We start from the raw sequence: 24,238 nt of genomic DNA on the forward strand, positions 1-24,238 counted from the left end.
CTTGGTACACTCATCTGGCAACTTAGGAAATAATAACTGCAGGTATTTTTTTTCATGTTCCCAACAGACAAATTCATTCAATGAGGTTGACAATAGCTTTCTGTGATGGGGACGAGAATTTACATCCCTCCTGGAATGTCTCCACCACATCAGAACATAAGCTTTATCAATAGATTAATGGGACAGGTTGTGCATTTGACCATAAATGGCAGCTTTCTAATAACATCATATATATAAGAAAAACACAACTTTTATCATTTTTTTATAATTAAATTTTTTTATAATTAAAATTTTAATAATGTAAAAGCAGAATATGCTTCTATCTGCCATTGCCTTAGTTTAGACCCTTGTTATTTCTTGCCTAATCTGTTGCAACAGCTTCCAAATTCACCTCTGTGCCTCCCATCTTATGCCTTCAATTCATCCTCCACACAGATGTCAGTTTTTCTCAAACACTGATCCTCACGTCACTCCCTGGTTTAAACCTGACCGCTAGGTCCTAACACCTACAGGGTAGGGTTCTAACCTCAGTGTCCTGACACGCCTGGCCTGACCTCTGTCACAACAGTTACGCCCATCTGTCCCCCTCCTGGACTGCTTGCTGCTTGTTTCCAACTCTTATCTGTGATCTCGGCACCTAGAGGAGAGTCTGACAGGACAGGAGGGACTGATATCCATTGACTGACTGGGTCCCAAAATCCCAGTGAAAAATCCTAGCGCCCTCCCTTGACCAATGAACTGACTCTGAGCTTTTGTACCTTACCAAGAGAGCAGTTGCTCTGCATCCGTCCATCCGTGGAGCAGCGGAGCATAGAGCCTATCACCTGGCCCCCTACCACCACCACCCGGATATCTTTTCCGTGGGACTCCTTCACATACTTCTGGAACAGGTAGGGCACATCATGGCGGATGAGATGGCAGATGTCTGAGATGTGATGTTTATCTCTTGCAAGAAAAACAGCTTTTCCTTTAAGAAGAAAGACAAAGAGCAAGAGAAGTAGTTACAGAAGCCTCTGAATCCTGTGCCAGCCGTCCCACCTCCCTGGCCGTCCCACACAGTCATCTACTCTTTCCAAACTTGCCTCAGGTTGGCCACTTCTATTTCTCGCACCAGACTCCTGCTTCTTATCAAATGGCCATTGAACTTTATTTTCTCTTGATTTTACTCAGGTCCCTCTCCCTCCACCACCATTCTTTTTTCAAAATGACATAATAATGTATTCCAGAAATACAGAGATGGGGGTCAAGATAAAATCCTAAGGATCTAGTCAATTCAGGTCCAAAAACAGTTAGCTAGCATCTTTTATCACCCCGAGGATGTTCATTAGGCTCATCACACTGGGCTCAATGCACAAAGCAAGTGTCAATCAATATTACAGAATATAATTAATTGAACATATGTTAGAGGAATTCCAAGTCTAGATGGAGAGAGATCCAAAAAAGATAATTACAACACAGCATGATATGGCCCTAAGAGAGGTCTGTGCAAATACTATGGGAGTCCAAAGAGGGAGCCGCTGACAGCCACTCTTCCTCCCTGTAAACCTAAGAAACTTATTATTTGGTTATACCTATTAATTCTAAATGAATGATCTATACTTCTATTGATCTCTGGGGAAACCTTTTTCTTTTGACTCCAAATTCTTCATTTTCTGCTTGAATCACCCATACTTTTGTGATTATTTGGCATCTGCTTTCCATTGGCACATTAGCTAACAGATCTGAGCAGGGCTTCCTGATAGGTTTGCTCGGCAAATCTGACCTGAGCATTCTTGTTAGCAAATATGAAACTAAAAGATGGTTTTCCTAAGATGCATGCCACCACCTTAAATGGAGTGGGACTCTTCTGAAGTCTTAATGAAGAGTGACGGGCATCAGCCGCTAGTGGCAGATAAGACTGAAAAGTAACCTCCAAAACAGGTCTCAATCATTGGACACTTGGCAAAGGAGATCTGGCCCTGGCATCAGAGGGCTGGGATGTGGTCATAGGCACGGGCGGTTCTCTAGAGAGGAGGGAGGATTTTCAGCAGAGATGGGGGCTGGGAATAGGGGCTGGATTCCCTGGTTCCTGGCACAGAGGTTCTAATATGGGGCTTACTTAGTCTGTGGTTAATAAAGGAGCTACAGTTTTAAGGCAAGGAGAAAAAAAAAAAAGAGGTAGAAGGACACTAGGATTAATCATCTACTATGTGCTGAACACTCTGTTTTTTTATTATTTCATTTATACTTCATACTAACCCTGTGAAGCCATTAGGACAAAGATAGTTATTTCTGTATTACAGATGAGGAAAATAAGGGTCCACCAGACTAGTAACTTTCTCAAAGGTACAACCTGTGCCAGTCCGCTGCGTTCTTTAGATTTATTTCCATATGCTAGAATCTAACTTAACTGCTGTAACTTTGTTTATTTCCTATCTATTTTCCCTAAGATACTACATGTTACACTAGTGATGAATAATCTGAAAATGAAGTTAACACAATTCCATTTAAAATAGCATCAAAAGGAATAAAAAATTTTAGGAATAAATTTAACCAAAGAAATACAAGATTTATACACTGAAAACTAGAAGATATTTTTGTTTTAAGAAATTGAAGATCTAAATAAATGGAAAGACATCCCATGTTCAGAGACTGGATAACTTACTGTTGTTAAGAAGGCAATACTCCTCAAATTGATCTACAGATTCAATGCAATCCCTACCAATATTCCAATTTCTTTTTTTACAGAAATTGATGAGTTAATCCTAAAATTTATATGGAAATGCAAGACACTCAAAGCAGCTGATACAAACTTGAAAAAGAAGGACAGAGTTCGAGGACTCATACTTCCCAATTTCAAAACTAACACAAAGTTAGAGTAATCAAGACAGTGTGGCATGGCATATGTAGATCAATGGAATAGAACTGAGAGCCCAGAAATAAACCCTCTCATTTATGGTCGATTTTTTTTTTGGGGGGGTGAGGAAGATTGGCCCTGAGCTACCATCTATTGCCAGTCTTCCTCTTTTTGAGGAAGATTGTCACTGAGCTAACATCTGTGCCAATCTTCTTCTATTTTGTATGTGGATGCTGCCACAGCACGGCTTGCTGAGTGGTATATAGGTCCACATCCAGGATGTGAACCCACAAACCCTGGGCTGCTGAAGCAGAGGACACAAATGTAACCTCTATGCCACCAGGCTGGCCCGAGTCAATTGATTTTTGACAAGAGTTCTAAGAACATTCAATGGGGAAAGAACAATCTCTTCAACAGATGATACCGGGAAAACTGGATATCCACATGCAAAAGAATGAAGTTGGACTCCTATATCCCACCCTCTAAACAAATTAACTCAAAATAGATCAAAGACCTAAGTGTAAGGGCTAAAACTATAAAACTCTTAGAAGGAAACACAGGTGTACATCGGGGTGACCTTGGATTAGGCGAGCACAAAATGACATCAAAAGCAGAAGCAACCGGGGAAAAAACAGATGAATTGGACTTTATCAAAATCAAAAACTTTGTGCAGCAAAGGACACTATCAAGAAAGTCAAAAGACAACCTAGAGAGTGGGGAAAAAACATGTTCAAATTATATATCTGATAAGAATGTAGCAGCCACAATATATAAAGAACTCTTAAAAACTCAACAATAAAAAAGACAAATAATCCAATTGAAAAATGGGCAAAGGATTTGAATAGACATTTCTCCATAGAAGATATACAAAATGGCCAAGAACCACATGAAGAGATAGTCAACATCATTTGTCATTAGGGAAAGACAAATCAAAGCCACAAAACCATAAGATGCCACATTACACCCACTAGGATGGCTGTAAATAAAAACAAATAAATAGTAAATAAATAAGTGAATGAATACTAAATAAAACAAGGGTTAGGGAGGTTGTGGAGAAACTGGAACCCTTGTACACTGCTGGTGGGAATGTAAAATGGCATAACCGTTATGGAAAACAGTTTGGCAGTTCCTCTGAATTACTATATGACCCAGCAATTCCAGTCTTAGGTAGATACCCAAGAGAAATGAAAACATATGTCCACACAAAAACTCATACACAAATGTTCACAGCAGCACTATTTATAACAGACACAAAGTGGAAACAACCCAAATGTCCATCAACTGATGAACAGATAAAGAAAATGTGGTATATCCACACAATGGAATATTACTGAGTCATAAAAAGGGATAAAGTACTGAGGCAAGCTACAACATTATGTTAAATCATGTAAAAAAATTATGCTAAGTAAAAGAAGCCAGACACAAAAGGCCACATATTATATGATTTCATTGATAAGAAATATCCAGAATAGGCAAATCCATAGAAACAGAAGGTAGATTAGTAGTGCCAGGGACTAAAGAAGGAGCAACTGGCACGGACTCCTACCTTTTGGGAAGATGGAAATATTCTGAAATTAGATAATGATGATGATGACTGCACACAATAGTGAACACTCTACTAAAATCCACCAAATTATATGCTTTAAAATGGTAAACTTCTAATGTGAATTCAAACTTTGAAACATTTTTAAAAACTACATATTCTACTTAATTTCTGTTTATTGTCTGTCTTACCTTCCTACAAGGTGAGCTCCTTGATGGCAGGAATTTTTGTTTTGATCCTTTCTGTATCCCCAGAGCCTAGAAGGGTGCCTGGCCCTCTGTGGGCACTCAATAAATATTAGTTGAATTTTGTGTTACGTGTATTTTACCATGATAAGAATATTCGTTGACAGCCCCTGACTTTTAGCACTGTAACGTAACCGAGTAGTATTAGAGGCCCCCTTGCCGCCCAAACTCCTTTCTCTCACTCGTCAACAGGACCCTCCACCCTCCCAGGCTGCTTTGCTCACATCTGCCCTGCAGTTTGCTCACTCTCTTCCTCCAGTGCGAATGCCACACTCCAACTCAAGCCTCCTTTCCTTCCAATGACACTTCCCTGCCCTGTGGCAGGGCTGGCCTCTCCCTCCTTTAGGCTCAACCAGATGCCTCCCACAGCGGTCCCCACGCTGCCACGCAACTATCTCTACTCTCTACACACTGGAGCTCCGTGGTCAGGTCCCGTCCACTTCTGTGCACAGTCCCCACATCAGAGGAATGGCTCACTGCGTGTCTCTTTAGGGCACTTCCTCTCACGCCAGATGCCCTGAGCGTTTGAGTGTGCCATCTGGGTGTCATCATGAGTTACCTGCTCACACCCTGCTGCAGTGTCCTCTTCCACAGCTACTGAGTCCTACTATGTACTGAGCACATCATAGGTCTCAGAGACAGAGATGCACAGGACCTGGTTCCCGCCCCAAGCAGTTCAAAGTCAAGAAAGGGAAAAGGCACATAAACCTGTGACTGTCACCAGGTGTAGGACTATGCTAGGGGCGTGGACAAAGTGCTATAGAAACCCAAAGGGAAAAGTAAGTAATTTTGTCTGGAAGAGAGGGAGGGAGGCCAGAGATGTGGAGAGAAAAGAAATGACACCTGGAGCTGGCCTTAAAGGGTGAGCAGAAGTCCAGCAGAGGAAGACGGCCTTCCCAGCAAAGGGACGAGAGCAGAGGGTGAAAGAGAGGGAAACACACGGCCTAGTTGGGGAAAAAGCAGACGTCTAGGATGGACTGTGGAGGGCCCATGTGGCCAGAGAAGGCTGCACAGGAAGGCTGCGGCTGTCTGTCCAGGGCCTGCAGTGACAAGGTGGGGACCATGGACTTTGTCTAACAGGCAATGAGGCTCTTGGGAGGGTTCTTCAGCAAGGCAGTGACAAGAATAGATCTATGCTTCAGAGAAATGACTCCCCCAAAAGAAGACAGGATGCACTGGCAGTGCAGTTAGGGAAAGCAGAGTCAAGTCAGGAGTCTGCTGCCATAGTTCGGGGAAGGGATGAGAGGGCCTCACGAATGCAAGGACAGTGGGGACAGGAGGAGGGGACAGAGGTTGGGACAATGCTGCAAGCTTCCCAAGGGGGAACTCCGTTTCTCCAGGCCTGAGGAGGGTGGTGCCTGGCAGAGCCCCGGCTCTAAGGGAAGCCCGGGAGGAGCGGCACTGACCCTGGTGTCCTCGCGTGCTCTTCACCACAACCGGGTAGCCCAGGGGCTCAGCTTCATCGATCATTTTTGAAAAGTCTTCATGCCCACCTGCCAAGAAAAGAAAGTCAGTGAAAGTGAGGCTGACAGTCAGGGAGCAGTCAGCTCAGTGCTGCCCCCACCGTGAGAATTAATTCAAGGCCTCGTGTCTCTCTTATTCAAACCATTTGAACCCATCCGATGGGGCAGACACACATTGTGCACCTGTAATATAAAAGGTGGGAGCAGAGAGATAAGGACACCAACATGCATCAAGTACTTCTATGAGGCAAAGGCATCACAGGCTCCCATTCATGGAATCCTCATAACAACCCCATAGGCACAGTAGGTTATTTTTTCTTTTATAATGGCTGAAGTAGGCAGAATTCTAAGCCCCCAAGATTCCTACCTGCTGGTGTACACACCCCCTCTTGAGTGTGGGAGGACCAGTGAATATGACAGAATATCATTCTTGTAATTAGGTTTAATAATCAGTTGACTTTGAGTTGATCAAAAAGGAGGTGATTCTTCGTGAGCCTGACCTAATGAGGAGAACCCTTTAAAAGAAGGTAAAGAATCAGACAGACTCTCCTGCTGGCCCTGAAAGAGCAACTTGCCACATTGCAGAGAAGGCCATGTGGCAGGGACAGTAGGCAGCCGCCAGGAGTTAAGAATGGCCCTCAGTTGATAGTCAGCAAGAAAGTGGGGACCTCAGTCCTAGAACTGCAAGGAACTGAATAACCAACCCCAACCAGTGAGCTTGGAAGACCCCAGATCTCAGATGAGATCACAGTCCTGCTGTCCCATCCAGCCTCGTGAGACCTGAGCAAAGAACCCAGCTATGCCGTGGCTGGACTTCCGACCTATAGAAACCATGAAATAATAAACGGTGTTAGTTTAAGCTAAGTTTTTAGTATATTTTAGTAGTTTGTTACACAGCAATAGAAAAATAGTACCCAAAGAAACCAAGCCTGGGCATTTGTCTCACCCGAAGTTAAGGCATGACTCGAAAGCCTGAAGTGGCTCTGCTACACTTGTTTAAGCCTTAATTTCAAAAATATGAATCATGCATATTAAAATATTTCTAAATCACTTTACAAACTTCCTTGATTTCCTATACATTTGCATCTTTGGGGACCACCATCCTGCCTACCACAGGTGTCATGGTAGTTCATCAAGTTTTACAAAGCAAAACACTCTGGAATACTGATAAGACCTGTCGTTCATAAAAGTGCTAATAATTAAAAAAAATGAAGAGGTAGTGTAGATAACCAGGGGCGTCTTTATCAAGAGGATATTTTATAAGAGAACTCCCAACTTCCTGAGATCAGTGATAAATTTAACTCCTCTCTAGCCATCTCTTTTTCCTTTCCTTATAACACAGGGAAAGAGGTGTTCTTCTTATCTAAGGCCATCCCTGCACCTGTGCTTAGTTAGGACCCCTCTCCCTCTCACCTCCTCAGGGATCTTGCACCACTTAGGGTCCCCTCTCTGCTGTATCTGCAATCTCCCAGTTCCTAATTCCACCAGCATTTTAAACCTGCTCAGTTCTCTCCCATGTTAAACGAACAAAACCCCTATTCCTTGACCCTGCATCATCCCTTAACGACAGCTTTGTATTCCTATAATTGAACTACTCCTACTCGAAAGGGTTTCGATTTCCTCATCCCTGACCATTTGGCTTCTCTCCCCATCACTAAACCGAAGCTGTCTTCATTCAACTCCTCATTGCCAAATCCAACACACGCCTCAGTGCTTATGGCACTTGTCCTTTGAGTCCAACAATACTTCCAGTGATACCATCCTCTTGGAATGCTCTGTCCATTGGCTGCTGTGATCTCTCTTCTCTCTCTTTTCACCTCTCTAGTTGCTTCTACTTTCTCTCTGCTATAGGTTTCTCTTCCTTTCCCCATTCCCTAAAGGACTCCTTGAACCCTCTTTTACTAAATTTTATTTTGTATTGTGATAAAATTTACCATTTTAACCCTTTTATGTGTACAGTTCAGACCTCTCTTCATTCTACATATTCTCCCTGAGTAATCGCATCCATTCTTGTGACGTCACTTAACACAATGAAGGTTTCCAAGTCTACTTTCTTAGTCTACACCTCTCTCAGGAGCTCCAGATCCATTTATCTGCCCCTACTGAGTATTTTTACTTGCATATACTATAGACACCTCAAACAGAACATGTCCCCAACTGAAATCATGTCTCCTCAGCCATTCCTCGCCCTCTACCCACCAATCTGTTTCTCATCTCGTGAGTGTTTGCTTTCACATCTGGTTGCCCAAACCAGAAACCAGAGTCGCTCTTGATTCTTCTCCACACTCTTTGCATCCAATCAATCGTGTCCTATGATTTCTATCTCCTGCATAAATCCTGAATCTGTTCCTTGATCTTCATTCCAACCATGGCCATGTAGTTTAGACCATCATTGGTCACTGGAATTATTTAAAAAGCCTACCACTACATATCTTGTCTCTATTTTGCCCCTGTCCACTTCCTTGTCAAGAGTGTAGCCAAAGTGATATTCCAAACTCTGATGAGGGCACCCCCTTGCTAAAAGACTTCTAATAACTCCCCGTTAGTCTCAGGATTAAGCCTAATCTCCTTCCTGTGCTGTACATGGCTCCTTCTTGTTTTTATAGCCTTAGATCTCAATTCTATCTCCCTTACGTCCTGCAAACTATTCACAATACCACCAATCGGTCATGCTCTCTCTTGCGTTTAGATCTTTCTATATTCTGCTGCAGATGACTCTGCTTGGACAACTCTCCTGCATTCCTTGCTTTAGCTGGATACACTGTCAGCTTAGTTTAGATGTTCTCTCCTTCAGGAAGCCTCCTCAATATCTTCTAAACCACATGAGGAGCTCTCCTATCTATTCCTGTACCACCTTGCACTAACTCTTACGGTGGCACTAACTACACAGCACTGAAACTGCCTGTGTACCTGCTGTCCTCTGCCTCCGATGAACTGGGAATGCCCGAGGGTGGGACTCTCCACTTACTGCTAGAGCCCAGTGCCCAGTGTGGTGGCTGACACATAGCGTGCACCAGATGCATAGTTAATGAGTGAATTACAGAGACAAAGATGCAAAGGCATTCCAGACAGAGGGAATGACCACGATAAAGACTCAAGATGTTGAATCACCTAAAATGAACAGACTCACATTGAAAACCAACGAAAGATACTAGAGGGCTTCCAGGAAGAGAAAACACAGAGCTGCAGGTGGTTTGGAAAGCTAAGTTCCAACCCTATTTCCAGAAGACTCACCATAGGAGAAAGTGTCTGGCATGGGCACCCCATGTCCAGCCAGCTCTTGGAATGTCCAGAATTTGTTGATGCAGTTTAAAATGCTCTGTGGGCGGTTGACTAGGCGGCAGCCCAATTTCTCCAGGTGTCGCAGGACCGTGATGTCACTGTCCGACTGCACTGAGGGTGTGGGCACCCGGACGAGCACCACGTCTGGGAAGGTGGTGAGTGCCTTCTGGTTCAGCTGTAGGCCTGCAATCGGAGGACAAAAGTGAGCTCTATGCTCGCCGTAGTCGGGTCTCACAAGAAGAACAGGCTCCAGCAGACTCCTCAAGACTGAACCGAGCAGGAAGACAGCCTTGAAAATGGCACTTGGGTCTCCTGTTGTAACGAGGAAGCTACAGTCAACCCTATACTCCAAACAAATGGGTAGAGCGTGAGTATGAGGAAACACACAAGAATGAACAGAAAGAAACAAAGGCAGCATATGGAGAATAACCCCAGTTAGCAGAATCCACAGGGGATAACATAGTCCAGCACCTTCCTCCCATTGGGCACTAGTATTACTCAAAGTGTAGTGGCTCAGGAGACTGGAGACGTAACGAAACGAAAGCAGTGTTGCTCACTTAAGGAATCCTTACTACTCTTTTCTGACTTAACCTTAAAAAGTCTCTCTAGAATATTATGTAACCATTTAAATGATTTTCCTCAATATAATGAATGCAAAAAATGTCAATGGTAAGTGAAAATACCCAGACACAAGGTTATAAAGACAAGTTAGAAAAGGCTGGAAGGAAATATACCAATATTTTAATAGTGGGTAATGGAATTATAGGTGATTTCCTTTTTTACACTTATCTGTATATTCCAAAATGTCTCCAACTGCATATTACCTTTACAACAAAAACATTTTAAAAAAATCAACCTACGAAAAATTAATTCCACATTAAACAAAACTAGAATGCACCCAGAGACAACTGCTGCTTACTGCAGAAGGACCTGAACCTAGAGGACACTGGGTAAGCTGGGACTACTTGCTGGAAGTGAAGGCTCAGAGGACCAGGAGTGCAGTCTTAAGTATCTGCAGGGCTTCCACGCAGAAGAATTATTTGGTTCATCTTCTATGATCCCAAGAGACAGAACTATCCATGAGCATTATTTTTTCCTCCAGCCCCAAGAACAGTGCCTGATGCATGACACGCACTTGATGTTTGTTGAATTGTACAGAAGCTACAGGGAGATAGATTTGGGTTCAAGAAAAGGAAACTTTTCCACTGCCTTAGGGTGGAATGAGCCGAGGCTCACTGGTCACCCAAGGCTGACCCAGAAGGAATGCAAGGGTCAGAAGCTCACCGCAACCTGCTTGGTCTCTTTCAACCCTGAGATCCTATGGTTGTATCACTTTAAGTAGTTACCTAGGCATCTCAGGTGCACCCAGCACCTGGGGATGGGATGATGGAAACGGAAAATGGGATGGGTAGGGCAATGAGAAGTGGGTTCAGGGAATTACTTGGTCTGCCTTTGCAACCCTTAAAGGAGTCTCTAAAATGCTCTAAAGAAAATCTTTTAAACACAGTTTCAGAACCACCATATAGGCTTTAACCTAAAGCGCTATTTCATAAGAGATACACTGCACAACCATATAATTCCCAGAAGAGAAAAGGTGCTAAAGAAGTTACTATTTCCCCATTGGGGGATGAATAATATCAATACAAAAACTGTAAGCAAAGCAAAATAAAACAAGCCAAGCAAACAAAAAAACCAAAACCACAAAACTACCAAACGGATCTAACTTGCACTGTTTCTCCCCACCCTGGGAGATGTCTCATCAATTTAAAAAGAGGGGGTAGGTGCAATCATTAAGATAAATTGTTTCTGGTACTTCTGCTGACAGCGTGAATCCAAGGAGCTGGACCATAATTCTCAGGGGCGATTTAGAGAAAGTATTCAGGTTATCTTCACTCTGCCATCAGAAGGCAGTATCATTTATATACGCTTTTTCCTTTTCCACGGACAGCCCCTGTGAAAAATGATATAAAAGGGAGAAAAAAGCCAACCTTGTACAGTACCCTCAAAATTGGTAAGAGAAAAAAGAAAGAAAAGTATTCAAGTTGGTGAAAATGGTGAGTAAATACAGAACATTCAGGGAAAAAGCAACAGCCCAGGACATTACATAATGAGATAATATATGCAAAATGCTTTGAACTATAAAATGCTATACATACGTAAGGCACTGGCATTATTACTGCACAGACATTCTACTAAGCAAGGTAGGACAATTTATGGAGATTTGTATCACCTGATGAGAAAAATGGCTTCGCAACAGAAAAGTGACCTAGAGAAATGACAAGCAGCAGAAACGTCTGGCTTTTCAATCCCAACACGAGACCACAGACAAACAGGTAAACTTCTAAATGAGAGAAAAGAACTCAATCATCTCTGGAAGTACCAACCACAAGTGGACAGAGACAGCTGAGCCTCAACAAGCAGATTCACACAGACCTAGGAAGTCTTACCAGGACTTCATCTCTCTTCTCCAAAGGTAAATCTTTGGGCCTGGCTCATTCCAACTGAAGCCTTTAATAAACGAAGAATGGAATGGGTTAAAGTGTAGCCAAAAAGGCTCTCCCAAGCACTTAGACAGGTCTGGTCTCTGACTCTGCCGGCCGTCCAGCTCGTGCAGAGAGGCACACGGCACGGTTAGGGACACATCTGCACAACCAGTTACTTCTCTGCCCATTGACACAGCTCCGGCATCCTTGCTACGGGCACCTTCACTTGCCCCCTGTTCATTCCCGCTCCCTGTGCCATCTGAACCTAACCTACATCACCATTTCTAGAAGGAGTAGGCATGAGGCTGCCACTCACTGTGGCTTCGGCAGTTTCACACAGCCATGGCGAACAACAGCTTGGGTTTAAGGATGGCCCTTGGCAAACCTGTCAATGAATTCTGAGACCTTTAACCACTTAGTAATCTCTCTCCCTCTCAGCATTAATATCGCCTCTCAGGAAAGGACCTGATAATACAGGATGGAGCTTAATGTGTCATCTTTCCCAGGATCCTTAACATCTCCACTGCAATCTACAGGCCTCAAGCCAAGGGAACGAAGAGCTGATGCAGGACATCAGGGAGGACAGGGCTCCGCCTGGCTGCCAGTGAGCGGAAGGAAAGCCCTTGACAGTGAGAGGCTGGTACCCTCGAGTAAGAAGGGATTTCATGGAATTAAGTGTCCTACTGCTCTCGGCATCACTTGACCTGGGGAGCAGGGCTGGGGGAAGGGAGCCAAGTTGCTTCTGGCATATTTGGGGTCTCCCAGACTCCTACACTGGGCTTGAGAGTTAATATTTAGCCTCGAACAACTTTTTTTTTTTTAACTAAAAAGATCACTCTGTCCCAAAACAGGTCCAAAAGATAGTGAAAAAGATCAGACCCCAAACTAGTGAGCACAATGACCAACAGCCAACCTAGTCTAAATCGACTTTTTGAAACCACAACAATATTTTCTCCATATTATTACTTCTAAAAAGAATAATCTACTTTCATGGGTAATTGTGTCTCATTTCCTTTTGAACTCTCCATTATTTATATTTTGAAATACTTTAATGTATTAAAAACAAGATAGAATAATGGGATAACTTTTCCCAAAGAACTGAACCTGTTTTTTTCTAGCTTATATGTCCAGTTAAATTAACTCAACTCCTACAAAACTAGACTTTCACAGTTGTATATGGCATAGCAAAGAAATTTACTACATAATACAGAGAAGCAGCTTTAGAAATAAGCAAACCATTACTGGAAAGTAGAGCTCTAAAAATTAAAAACCATTCTCATCATACAAACCAAGAGGGAAATAGAAGCATGGATAAGAAAAGGTACAGACATAGATCTGAATTGGGCTGGCATTTTTATTGAGCATCTGCTGTGTTTTAGGAGCTTTGCTAAGAACTTTCACATATATTATCTCATTTAAGTTAGAAGTGTCTAGTAATATGAAACCTGCAATAGATCTGACTGTAGAAGTCTTTGCATTTACACAGAACTGACGAAGAATGGGTCACAGCCTCCCAACCTGTGCGCACGCAGCACTAATTTATGTGCACACACATATATCCTGGGCTTCGCAAGAGAAAGCTTCAAAACTCAACTGGTTTCCAGTATGCTAGAAAACCCCCTCATGTACAAAGCAAGCGGCAGAAATAAGAAAGCAGCAGGACACTGCAGCGTGAGAGCAAACAAGGACCTCACTGACGGCGGCCTTCGGAACCATTATTTTAGCAGGATCACGAAATAGTGGCTTATAGTGAGCTCTGAAAGTTATCAGAAAGGAATCGACAACATAAAGAAATAAAGTAGGTAGACGACACATTAAGCGCTTCATATTATCTTGGTGTGTTATGAGGAAGATGTGTCATCTGAAATATGATCTGGCTTATCTCAGTCACTCCCCAGGTGTTTCCACCCTACCCCCAGCATTTCCTCATAAGGAAGTTACTTTTATTCTTAATGAGGAGATGCTGTGGCCACTCCTCCTTCCCTCTTAAAGTGCTTTGTTACAATGCCCAAAGAAATCTCACCTCCGCCTCATTAAAACCACAGTCATTATGTCGCCACTTTCTCTTTCTACCAAGTGCTATTTTGAGGTCATTTAATCCAATTCAACCTTTACTGAACTGTTGGGATGAGTCAGACACACTATTAAGCAGGAATACAACGACGAACCAGGTGGTCTCTGCCTACCCGGAACTTAAAGTCTCCTTAGGAAGAAAGACAGACACAACTTTAACATCCATTCATTCACTCAACACACGTTTCCTGTTTCATGCATTCATCCAGCAAATATTTATTTAGCACCCACTTTGGCCAAGCCCAGTGTTAATTTGGGTTTCCCCGGAAGCACCCTCCAGAGACAAGAACTTAAGTGCAAGAGGTGTATGAGGGCAGTAACTTCAGGAAACACTGGTGGGGAGTAGAGAAGGGAATGTGGCAAAAAGCGGGTGAGCGACCACCCCGGGCAGCTCCAGGAAATGTGTTAGTGCCCACGCCTCAGTTATTCCACCCGAGGGGGCGACAGAACTGGCGATTTATCATTTTTATACATCAACTCAGTCTTTGTGCGAGGGCTGCTCCAGGAGCAGGATATTAATTCCTTGGCCCTTCTGGCTTCCAGGCACGTGTGGGCAGTGGGCTCCTGCGACCAGAGGAAGTCCTTAGACAGAGATTCGGGGGCTGGTGGTTACAAAGGGGGCCCTGGTGCCATCAAACGGTAAGGGCAAAAGGGACATAAGAGGGCCACTGACAGCTAAGGAACAGGCACCATCTTAGGGCTGGGCATGGGGGTGAGGATGTGAGTGAAACAAGCAATATGCCTGGAATTTAAGAAGAAGGACAACATCCAACTGTGATTAATGCTGTAAATGCTTCGGGCAGAGTGGCTGGGTATTAAGAAGAGTTATCAGTCTGGTTGGGCAGGAGGTGGGCAGAGGAGGTGACTGATTACAACATAAGGAGAGAGGTGCTCAAGCCGGTAGATACAACAGGGCACAGAGACAGCAAAGGAAGAGGGAGCAGGGAGGTGATTATATCTGAGGGAGAATCAAGGAGAATTTCAGAAGAGAGATGTTGACTAATAGTGCCTCTGCGTTCAGAAGAAATGTGTAAAACTAATAAATGCATAATGTCTACCTCTTGGAAACAAACTGATGGGAAAGACACAGTATCTTATAAGCACTGAGTTCAGGGATATCTCAGGAATAACGTAAATATTTGCCATGGCATTTCAAGGAGTTGAGCCCTCATGAGATGAAAGGCAACTCTGAAGAGTGACAGAGTACTGGCCTCCAACTCAGAGACTTGATTGAATTCCTTGCCGTCATTTAACAGCTTGGCAAGATACAATAATCTCTCTGGGTCTCAGTTTCCTCATCTGTAAAATGGAAGGGTCCCAGAATTGGAAATTTTCCTCCCTCGTCCGCCCTACCTCACCAACACGATCTTTCCTGCAACCATGAAGACAAATCTCATCAAGTCCTTTCTCCCTTTCCTATCAGTCACCCAGGACTCCAGTGTCAAGGTCACGTCATTTCCCTGGACTCTAAACCCAACAGGGCCCTGACAATGCCTTTTCTAATCCCACCTTCCCATTTCTATCTCCACTGTGCCGTCGGGGGCTCAATCAATGGGCGGCAAGTCCTCCATCCTCAACCTTTTCAGTGAGCATTGCCTTCCCCTTCTTTCTCTGAGTCTACCTGAACCCCGGCTCTCGCAACAAGATGGCTCCCCCAGCCCTCCCAAGCTGTGACTGTTTTCCCTCCCTCACACCTTGGATTACTGGGCCTAGAGGTAGAAGAGATGTGCTCCCTGCTCCTCATTGCGGCTTCCAGACCATTCTCCTTCTCTCCCCCCTAAAACACCAGGTTGACTTTCATCAGACTACACATCACCCCACTTGTGCAAGTCATCTACAGACCCCGGTCACCCCCCATTCTGTCTTTGAAGCTTTAGCTCCTGACTCACTGACTCTGCCACGCTGTCAGAGATATTGGTGATTTCAATATTCCTATGGCGAATTCTTCCAATTCCCAGGCCCCTCAGTTTCTTGAGCTCCTTTCCTCCAAGGATCTTGTCCCCCACCCCACCTCAGCCACCACTCCTGGTTACATTCTAGACTTTATGCGATCATCCTAATTCCAATCTCCAACCACTGTCTCCTGTCTTTCCAGCTTGCTCTCTCTAGACCCCAACTCCAGGCACACTTGGACCCCACCAGGAACTACCATGTATGGATCCCCTATCTTTTCACTGTCTCTCACCCTCTTCATCCCCTCACTTCCCCTCTTACCCTATTTAAGTTCCATAGTCAAGCACCATAGCATATACCCTCAAATCCTTGCACTCGTTTCTTTTTTGGCTAAACCACAACACTGGTTAGACCGATACAACTCTCTGCCTGCTTCATGTGCCCTCCTGTGCAATGGAAAATGTCTGGAGAAAAAATACACACACCTGCTGATTGGTCTCAAGAGCATCCTTAATGCTGCTTGACAGGCCTTATAGCTCCCTCTTCCACTCACTCTCCCTAAACCCTAGACAACTATCCACACTTTCTTTTCTTGCCTCAAACCTTCACTACTTTCTCCCTCCTTCTCATTCTCTCTCTTCCTATTTCAATGAGAAAAACTGAAGCAATCAAAGGACTTCTCTATAAACTCCCAGGATCACATCCACCCGCCCACCTGCACCTGCATGATATAGGTTATCTTATAACAGCTCAAGTGTCCTTGCTCCCAGCTTAGGCCAACTCCTCGAGATATGCAATCGATCCCAACGCCTCTCACTGAAGGCGCTGCTACAGCAATTCACCTCTCTCCCCTCCATCATCAGTTTTTCTCTCCCTGTTGGATCGTTCACACCAGCATACAACATGCCGTTATGTCTCCTTTCTTTAAGAAAAGCCTCTCACACCTGTCTCCCCTTTGAGCAGTGTCTTAGTCATCTCAGGCTGCTGTAACAAAATACCATAGACAGGGCAGCTTAAACAACACACATTTATTCCTCAGAGTTCTGGATACTGGAAGTCTGATATCAGGGTGCATGACTGGAGTCTGGTGAGGACTCTGTTCCTGGCTTGCGGACAGCTGCTTTCCTACTGTATCCTCACAGGGCAGAGTTCTCGGATCTCTTCTTCTGATCAAGTTCTCGGATCTCTTCTTCTAAGGGCACTGATCCCATCAGGAGCCCCCACCCTCATGACCTCATCTAAACCTAGTTACTTTCCAAAAGCCCCGTCTCCAAACACCCTAACATTGGGATTAAGGCTTCAACAGATGAATTTGGAGGGGACATAATTCAGTCCATAGCAAGCTATCAACCCACTTTCACCTTCCCTTTATAACAAAACTCCTAAGACAGCGTGCATATTCACCGCTTCCATCACTTCACTGAAACTGGGTCACTAATGCTAAATCCACATTGCTAAACCCAATGGTCAATTCTCATTCCTCATCTCACTTGATGTACCAGCCACATGTGACACAGTCTGATCACGTCTTCTTTTTTTTTTTCTGGCAGTAGTGCTCTTTTATTTAGAGAATAGAATAGCATGGGGACAGGACCCATGGGCAGTCAGAACTTCTGCTGCTGCCGGCATGGGGACAGGACCCATGGGCAGTCAGGGTGCTGCGTGGGGACAGGACCCACGGGCAGTCAGAGATGCTGCTGGCATGGGGAGCTGCTGCTGCCGCCGCTGGCATGGGGACAGGACCCATGGGCAGGCAGAGCTGCTGCCGGCATGTTGCTGATCACGTCTTCTTGAAATACTTTCTCCACTTGGCTTCCAGGACACCACACTCACCTGGGTTTCTTCATTTCTTTTACTTCGGATTCTTTGCTGGTTCCTCTTCTTCTCCCGGACCACTGAACACTGGAGTGCCCCAGAGCTCAGTCCTTGGACGTCTTCTCTCTCCAATCTATGGTCGCTCCCTTGATAGGTGTATGGAGATGCTCCCACATTTGATATCTTCAAGGCTTTCCCCTGAATCCCAAACCATATGATAAACGGCCTATTTGACATTTCCACCTGGAGGTTTAATGGCCGTATCAGACTGAGTCCTGATCCTCACCAACTCCTCTCACATCTTCTCCATATGAGTAAATGGCAAACTTTATTCTTTGGGTCGCTCCTCCTTGACTAGTCTTTCCTGCACATCCAACTTCTGATCCACTAGGCAAACCCTGACAACTTTGTCTTCAAAATATATCCAAAATTCCATCACTTTCCCCCTCCTCCCTTGAGATCATTCTAGTCCAACAATCATCACCTCTCACCTGAATTGTAGCAATAACCTCCTAACTGATCCCCCGCCTCTGCCCTTGCTACCATCAGTCTACTCTCAACACTAGTCACAATGACCCTGTGAACATAAGGCGGGTCACGTCACTCCTCTGCTCAAAACCCTTCACTGGATTCCCAGCTCATCCAGAGTAAAAGTCAAAGTTTTTCTGTGATCTGCAAGGCCCTACAAATCTCCTCTCTCCCTGCCCCTACCTCTCTGACTTCCTCTCCTAATGCTCACCCGTTTGCTCACTCTACTCTGGCCACACTGGTCCCCTTGCTCTTCCCTCTTGCCTAAACTACTCTACTCTACAAATGGCTTGCTTCCTCACCTCCTTCAAGTCTTTACTTGAACATCACCTTCTGGGTGAGGACCACCCCAGCCAACCTATTTAAAATTGCAATCCCCTGCCCCACCTCCAGAAACATGCTAGCCCCCTTCCCTGCTTTTTTTCTCCTTAGCCCTTTTCACTAACATACTACATATTTTACTTATCTTGTTTGTATTCTGCCTCCCCCACCTAGAATGTAACCTCAAGAGGCAGGGATTTTTGCCTGTTTTGTTCTGGTGTCTAGAGCAATATCTTACACATAGTAGGCAGTCAACAGATATCTGTTGATCAAACGAATGAATGAATGAATGAAATCATAATAGTGAGAGAGGAGCCTGTTCTTACCCTCCATTGTATCTCCGGTCCCTAGCACAGTGCCTGGCACAGAGTGGGCACTCAATTAATATTTGTTGAGTGAGAGAAATGAATGAGCAGGATTATTGTGAAGATTAAGACACATAAAAGATATTAAAGTATTAATAATAGTTTCAAGAATGAAGAACCATTAATGCTGTTAGTTCCTCAATGCAAAGTAACTTAAATTTATCACTTTCTCATAGTAGAATCTTGAGTTACTTTTTAATAGTGAAGGATCAAATAGACTGAGAATTTCGGATCATGTTACAGGTCTGCATTAAAACAATACAAACCCCTAACAAGGTGAAGTCTCTCAGGGAAGTGGGTAACGCGGCCAGGCAAGGGGCTGGAGTGAGGGAAGGCTGGCACTGACGGGCCTGGATGCCAGTGGACTCCCTGCTAGTAAGGAGAGTGACAAGGAGGTGTGGATGGATGGGGGTGACATGGACCCCTCTGAGAATGGCTGTACCCCCTTCCACCAGGCAAGCCTAACAAATTTGGAGGAAGGGCTATGGAAGCAGCAACAGGTGGCACAGAAATCAATGAGTAGGGCTTTAAGATTCACTAGGGATTCCAGTCTACTGCTTCTAGAACTCTTTCCTTCACGGTACAGGAGTCCGTAAAAACTTCTGTTAGAAACAGAAACTAAACATCCAACCCATCCTCAGTCCTTGAGGTCGGCCCCGCGGATGACAAGGTGGCAGACACAGGCCTTTAGCAGGGACTGACTGAGGTTAAAGATCAGCCCCTGTGCACAAAGACTTAGCGTGACACCCTTTCCCGCCGCGTCTCCTTGCACGGTAACAGGAGCCCACGCCTTCTCCACGAGGCCTCTATTGTCTTTGGGAAGGCTGTGATAAGACCACTTCCTCACACAAATTTACTTCGGACCTCCCCCACCCAAACATTTAAATCTCACTCACCTGACTACTACAAAGACCCAAGTAACAGTATCCCAGAACACTTTAGAGAACCTGACCTAGAAATTGCCGTGTGGCCACCAAGGTTTCAGCTCTGAAAGGAAGGAAAGGAATGCTGAATCACTCTGCTCCTGAGACAAACTGTAACGAACCCTCATTTCCAGGTCAGATTTATTTGTTCTGTCTTGGTATCTGTCCCTGAGTTTCCAACAGTCAATTGTAGAGACCAGTGGGTGGCCAAAGATCTTAACTTGCACTAGTGACTCTGTCCTCCTCTAACAGCTTCTCACAAAAACATTTACACATCCAATCTTGAGTTCTCAAACACACAAGCTAATTATAGGAAAAATCTCATACACTCCAAATTAGCCTTTAAGGCACTTCACTCAGTCAACTAACAAACATTAAGGGAAGGCATACTGTGTGCCATTTATGGAAGACACACTTGAGGAATCTCTAGTCATTTAGGGAGAGAGGGGAGATAAACCTTGTAAATAGATAAATCACAATGAAATATGATGAATGCTATTTCAAAAGGTATGTGCAATGTTATTGGCAGCTGATGGAAGAGACAGACTGCTTGGGGCAGGGTAGGGGTTCAAGGAAGACTTCACAGAGCTGAGTGACTTGAGCCGGCTTGGAAGGATGAATAAAAGTTACCATGTGGGAGGGAGCTGGACCAGATGGGCATCTCAGGCAGAGGGAATTTCAGTGCAAGGGGCACAGCGGTCGGTGTAGGCTGACGCATGGGGTGGAGTGGAAGAGAGGAATCAGAAAGGGCTGAGACCAGAGTCTGAGTACTGGTCCTAACTCCCACCTGGTACTATGTGCCCAGACACCCTTACTGAGGTTTACGAGTTAAATGTAAAAAGAACCTGGACCTATGCCCGGCACACAATAAACACTATAGATATTTTGCTATGACTATTATTATGGCATTTTGGTGCCACCAAATGCACCACCACCTTATCTCCACGGTTGAAAGTAATTAATAAATATTTGTTAAGTGAATGAAGAACTTGAGGTTTCTAGAAAGGAGATGGAGATGGATATGATTCTCATAATGCTATACTCAGCAGAAAGCGACGGGAAGGTGTTTCCTCCAGAAGTGCTTCAGTCACCTGAAGGTCATTCCACTCTTCCCAGTAGTCCCCCACTCAAATCTACGCTGGGCAGGGTAGGTCACTGGGTTAAAAGTAATAACCACAAAACCTTGTATTTGCACAGCATTTTCAGCTTACATGTATTGTCTTATTTAAAATAACGGTAATCTGCAAATCCAAAACTTTTCATCTCTTATCTGAATCCTATTTCCAGGTATAACCTGAAATTCTTATCTCTGGATTTGGGCTCCACAGAGGGACACACAGGAATAAATCTGAGCAACTTTCCGAGGCACTGTCGATCCCCATCCCAAAGTGACTCCATCAACTCCTACACTAATCTCAGGAAGGAATGGAAAGGAATGAAGGTATGAAGGCTTTGTAACTGTGGTACCTTAACTTCCTAAACTATAAAATTAATTGCAAAGTCTCTGTCTAGCCTCAATTTGATTTAATTCAGTTCAATTCCACATCTACTGAGAAGGGACCTATGCGTTGCAGGTGTCCTAAAGCATACTTATTCCATATCACTGAGCTGGGACTTAGGAGACCAGGGTTTTTGGGTTTTTTCTCCCCAAAGCCCCAGTACATAGTTGTATAGCCTAGTTGTATGTACTTCTAGCTCTACTATGTGGGACGCCACCACAGCATGGCTTGATGAGCGGTGTGTAGGTCGATGCCCAGGATCCAAACTGGCAAACCCTGGGCCTCCAAAGTGGAGTGCGCAAACTTAACCACTACACCACTGGCTGGCCCAGAGATTAGGTTTTTACCTGTGGGTTTGCTGCTAACTACCTGAATGGCATTGAGTAAGTCACTTTACCTCTTTAAGCATCAGGTTCATTTGTAAAATGAAGGGGTTAGAATGGATGACCTCAAGGTCCTTTCCAGCTCTCACATTCAATAATTCTCAAATGGGAAATAGCATCGATATCATTGTAATTATCTATTTCTGTATTTCAAAGCCAAGAAATTCTAGAGTTTTTTCAGAGAAATACTTTGGCTCAGCAAATTGCCAAGGGTTTTCTACAGTTTGACTATAGAAGAAACTGGGGAATCGAGTGCACATCTTTATTCATCCAAAAATATTTACTGAGTGCCTACTATGTGCAAGGCACTATTCTAGGTACTATTCAGCGCCAAAAAAAGCAAATGAGCTCCCTTTTCTCACAGAACTCACTTCATTGTGCTTTAATTAATCCACTCCCACAACAGATAAATCTTTTGCCTGCTTTGGACTGCAGAAATAGTGACCTAATAGGTCTGTTTGATGTGTTGTGGTTTGTGTGTGGCTATCTCTGAATTAGCAAATAATTAAAATGGCATCAAAAAAATACCTGTCTGCAGTTTCTCCATTGACCAGACAAAAATAACTATGTAGATTTTCTTGTAGTTTAAAAAAAAGTAACTCCTGGTTTGTGAATAGATTGAGATACATTCACACACGAATTCCAGTAAAATGTTAAGACACTAAACAAAGGGGTTTAAATGTTTCCTGCAGCACCAGGATTTGATTTTCTTTTTTTCTAGGACTGATTCTTTAAAATGGGGTTTTAGATACATAAGAGAGAGCACTTCCCTACTCTTTCCCAGAATGCATGATGGATCTACAGCAGGGACACGATGTGGAACGTTGGTTACTGTATCTCAAAACAGGCATCTTTACAAGCTGTAAAATAAATGAATAAAATGAAGAGGAAACAAACCGACCCTGGGGGTGGAAGATGGACACACTAGATCTAGACCAGCAAAACAGAACAGATTATCCCATTTAAGTACGGCACTGACGCACAGAATTTTAGAGCTGGACGAGGTCCTTAGTTTTATCTACTGGAAACCTGAGATTCAAAGACGTAGAGTGACGTGCCCAGGGCAAAGCCAAGATACTTGTTAGTAGCGCAGCTAGAATGAGCATCCAGGTCTGCAGATTCCCTGTTCAGGAATCTAGCTCTACGGTAACTTACGGTGAGAGTTTTAGCAAGTCAAGGAGAGAGACAGGGTACCCTTCACGGCTGACAGACACTGTTTTAGACTAAATGTAAGACACTAATATTTGTAGTATATTTCACCAACAGGCTATACAATCTGCTATTACTTATGAAGGGTGTAGATAAATTTACGGATGAAACATCGATAACAGATTCCACTTAGAAACAGGAGATAATTCAAAATCTCATGAGTGAGTAGCCTGTTCAGAATTTGGAATCCCTTTCCCCCTGCCAAAGGAAACTAACAAATTATGAGCTTATTTAACCAGGCGTGGGTGAAATAATATGAAAGGGTATCCCAAGAAGCACCCTCATCTGGGCTCAACGACCCCCAAGTCCTAGATCCCCCTGAAGTGGCTGGATACCTCCAGTGGAGCCTGGACTCAAACAGCAAGCCAGGGGAGGCTCCTAAACTGCAGATCCCTAAATCAGAGACTACTAGTATAAAGGATAATTGAGAACATCTAGCAACATATTTAACCTTTGACGTCAGGATCACAGACGATAACCATGTCTTACCCAAGAAAGTCTCTTGGACACAGCAGTGGTGAAAGCAGTGAGGCCAGAATGGTCTGCACCTGAAATCTTGGCTTTTCTGGAATCAGAATTCAACACTTTCAGGGAGGTGGAAGAGGGTCAGAAAACCCAGCAAAGGTCGCTACTCTCCCACTTTACACTCAAGAGGTGACTCCAAGTTTTCTTAGGTTTCTCCCCATAAGCAGGTTCCTAGTTTGGGAAATAATATTCTATGTACTGCGTTACTGATGCTCACATACTCCTGGAAAAACTTTTAAAAACATTCATCTAAATGGCAATTTTGAAAATTTAGTGTGGGTTTCCGCAGTGTAAACGGACAGGGTATCGATGCAAGCAGAATTTGCAAATTTGGACTTAGCAAATTGATTTTTCTCGGACCTCCAGGCGGCTTCAGATGAATTGGAGTTCCTCCCAAAACAAAGTCCCCTAAGTAAATTAAACCCCGTCCTCAAATCTTGGCGCCAGGGCAGATCAAAGGAGGCTCTCAAGGTTAGAGGCGTTCTCCAACCTAAGCAGGTCTCGCGGGGAGAGTGGCTGCTTTGGGGGCCGAAGAGGACTTGGCTGGGGAGGCCCAGGTGCGCGCGCCCACCCGGCCGGCTCTTGGGGACCCCGGCGCGCCTCCCCGCCCTCCCGGGGCCCGCCTCGCTCACCGAGGTGGCCGCCGACGACGGTGACGGCGATCTGGTCCATGAGCACCGCCCGGAAGCGCACGTCCTGCTCGGAGCAGCGCTGCCGGAGGGCGCGCAGGATCTGCACCTGCGGGTAGTCCTCGCGGATGCGCCGGTCCGTCAGGAACCAGAGCTGGGAGCACATGGCGGCCAGGCTGGCGGCGCACGGCCCCCTCGGCCCCCAAGCCGCCCACGCTCCCCG

The 24,238-nt window shown here is 44.5% G+C and overlaps 1 protein-coding gene across 1 annotated transcript in view; it reads right to left on the reverse strand.

Annotated features, from left to right (window-relative positions):
- Positions 1 to 24,200, reverse strand: part of RIMKLA (ribosomal modification protein rimK like family member A) — a 30,005-nt gene extending 5,805 nt beyond the window's left edge. The window contains exons 1-4 of the mRNA XM_046663404.1: positions 24,019 to 24,200; positions 9,322 to 9,552; positions 6,031 to 6,117; positions 764 to 967 (exon numbers count right to left, since the gene is read on the reverse strand). Coding sequence (XP_046519360.1) covers positions 764 to 967; positions 6,031 to 6,117; positions 9,322 to 9,552; positions 24,019 to 24,181 — 685 coding nt within the window. The 5' untranslated portion in view covers positions 24,182 to 24,200. The remainder of the gene's footprint in view (positions 1 to 763; positions 968 to 6,030; positions 6,118 to 9,321; positions 9,553 to 24,018) is intronic.
- Positions 24,201 to 24,238: the final 38 nt, after the last annotated feature.

The sequence above is a fragment of the Equus quagga genome, chromosome 5, assembly GCF_021613505.1.
Source record: "Equus quagga isolate Etosha38 chromosome 5, UCLA_HA_Equagga_1.0, whole genome shotgun sequence".
NCBI classification, from domain to species: Eukaryota; Metazoa; Chordata; class Mammalia; order Perissodactyla; family Equidae; genus Equus; species Equus quagga.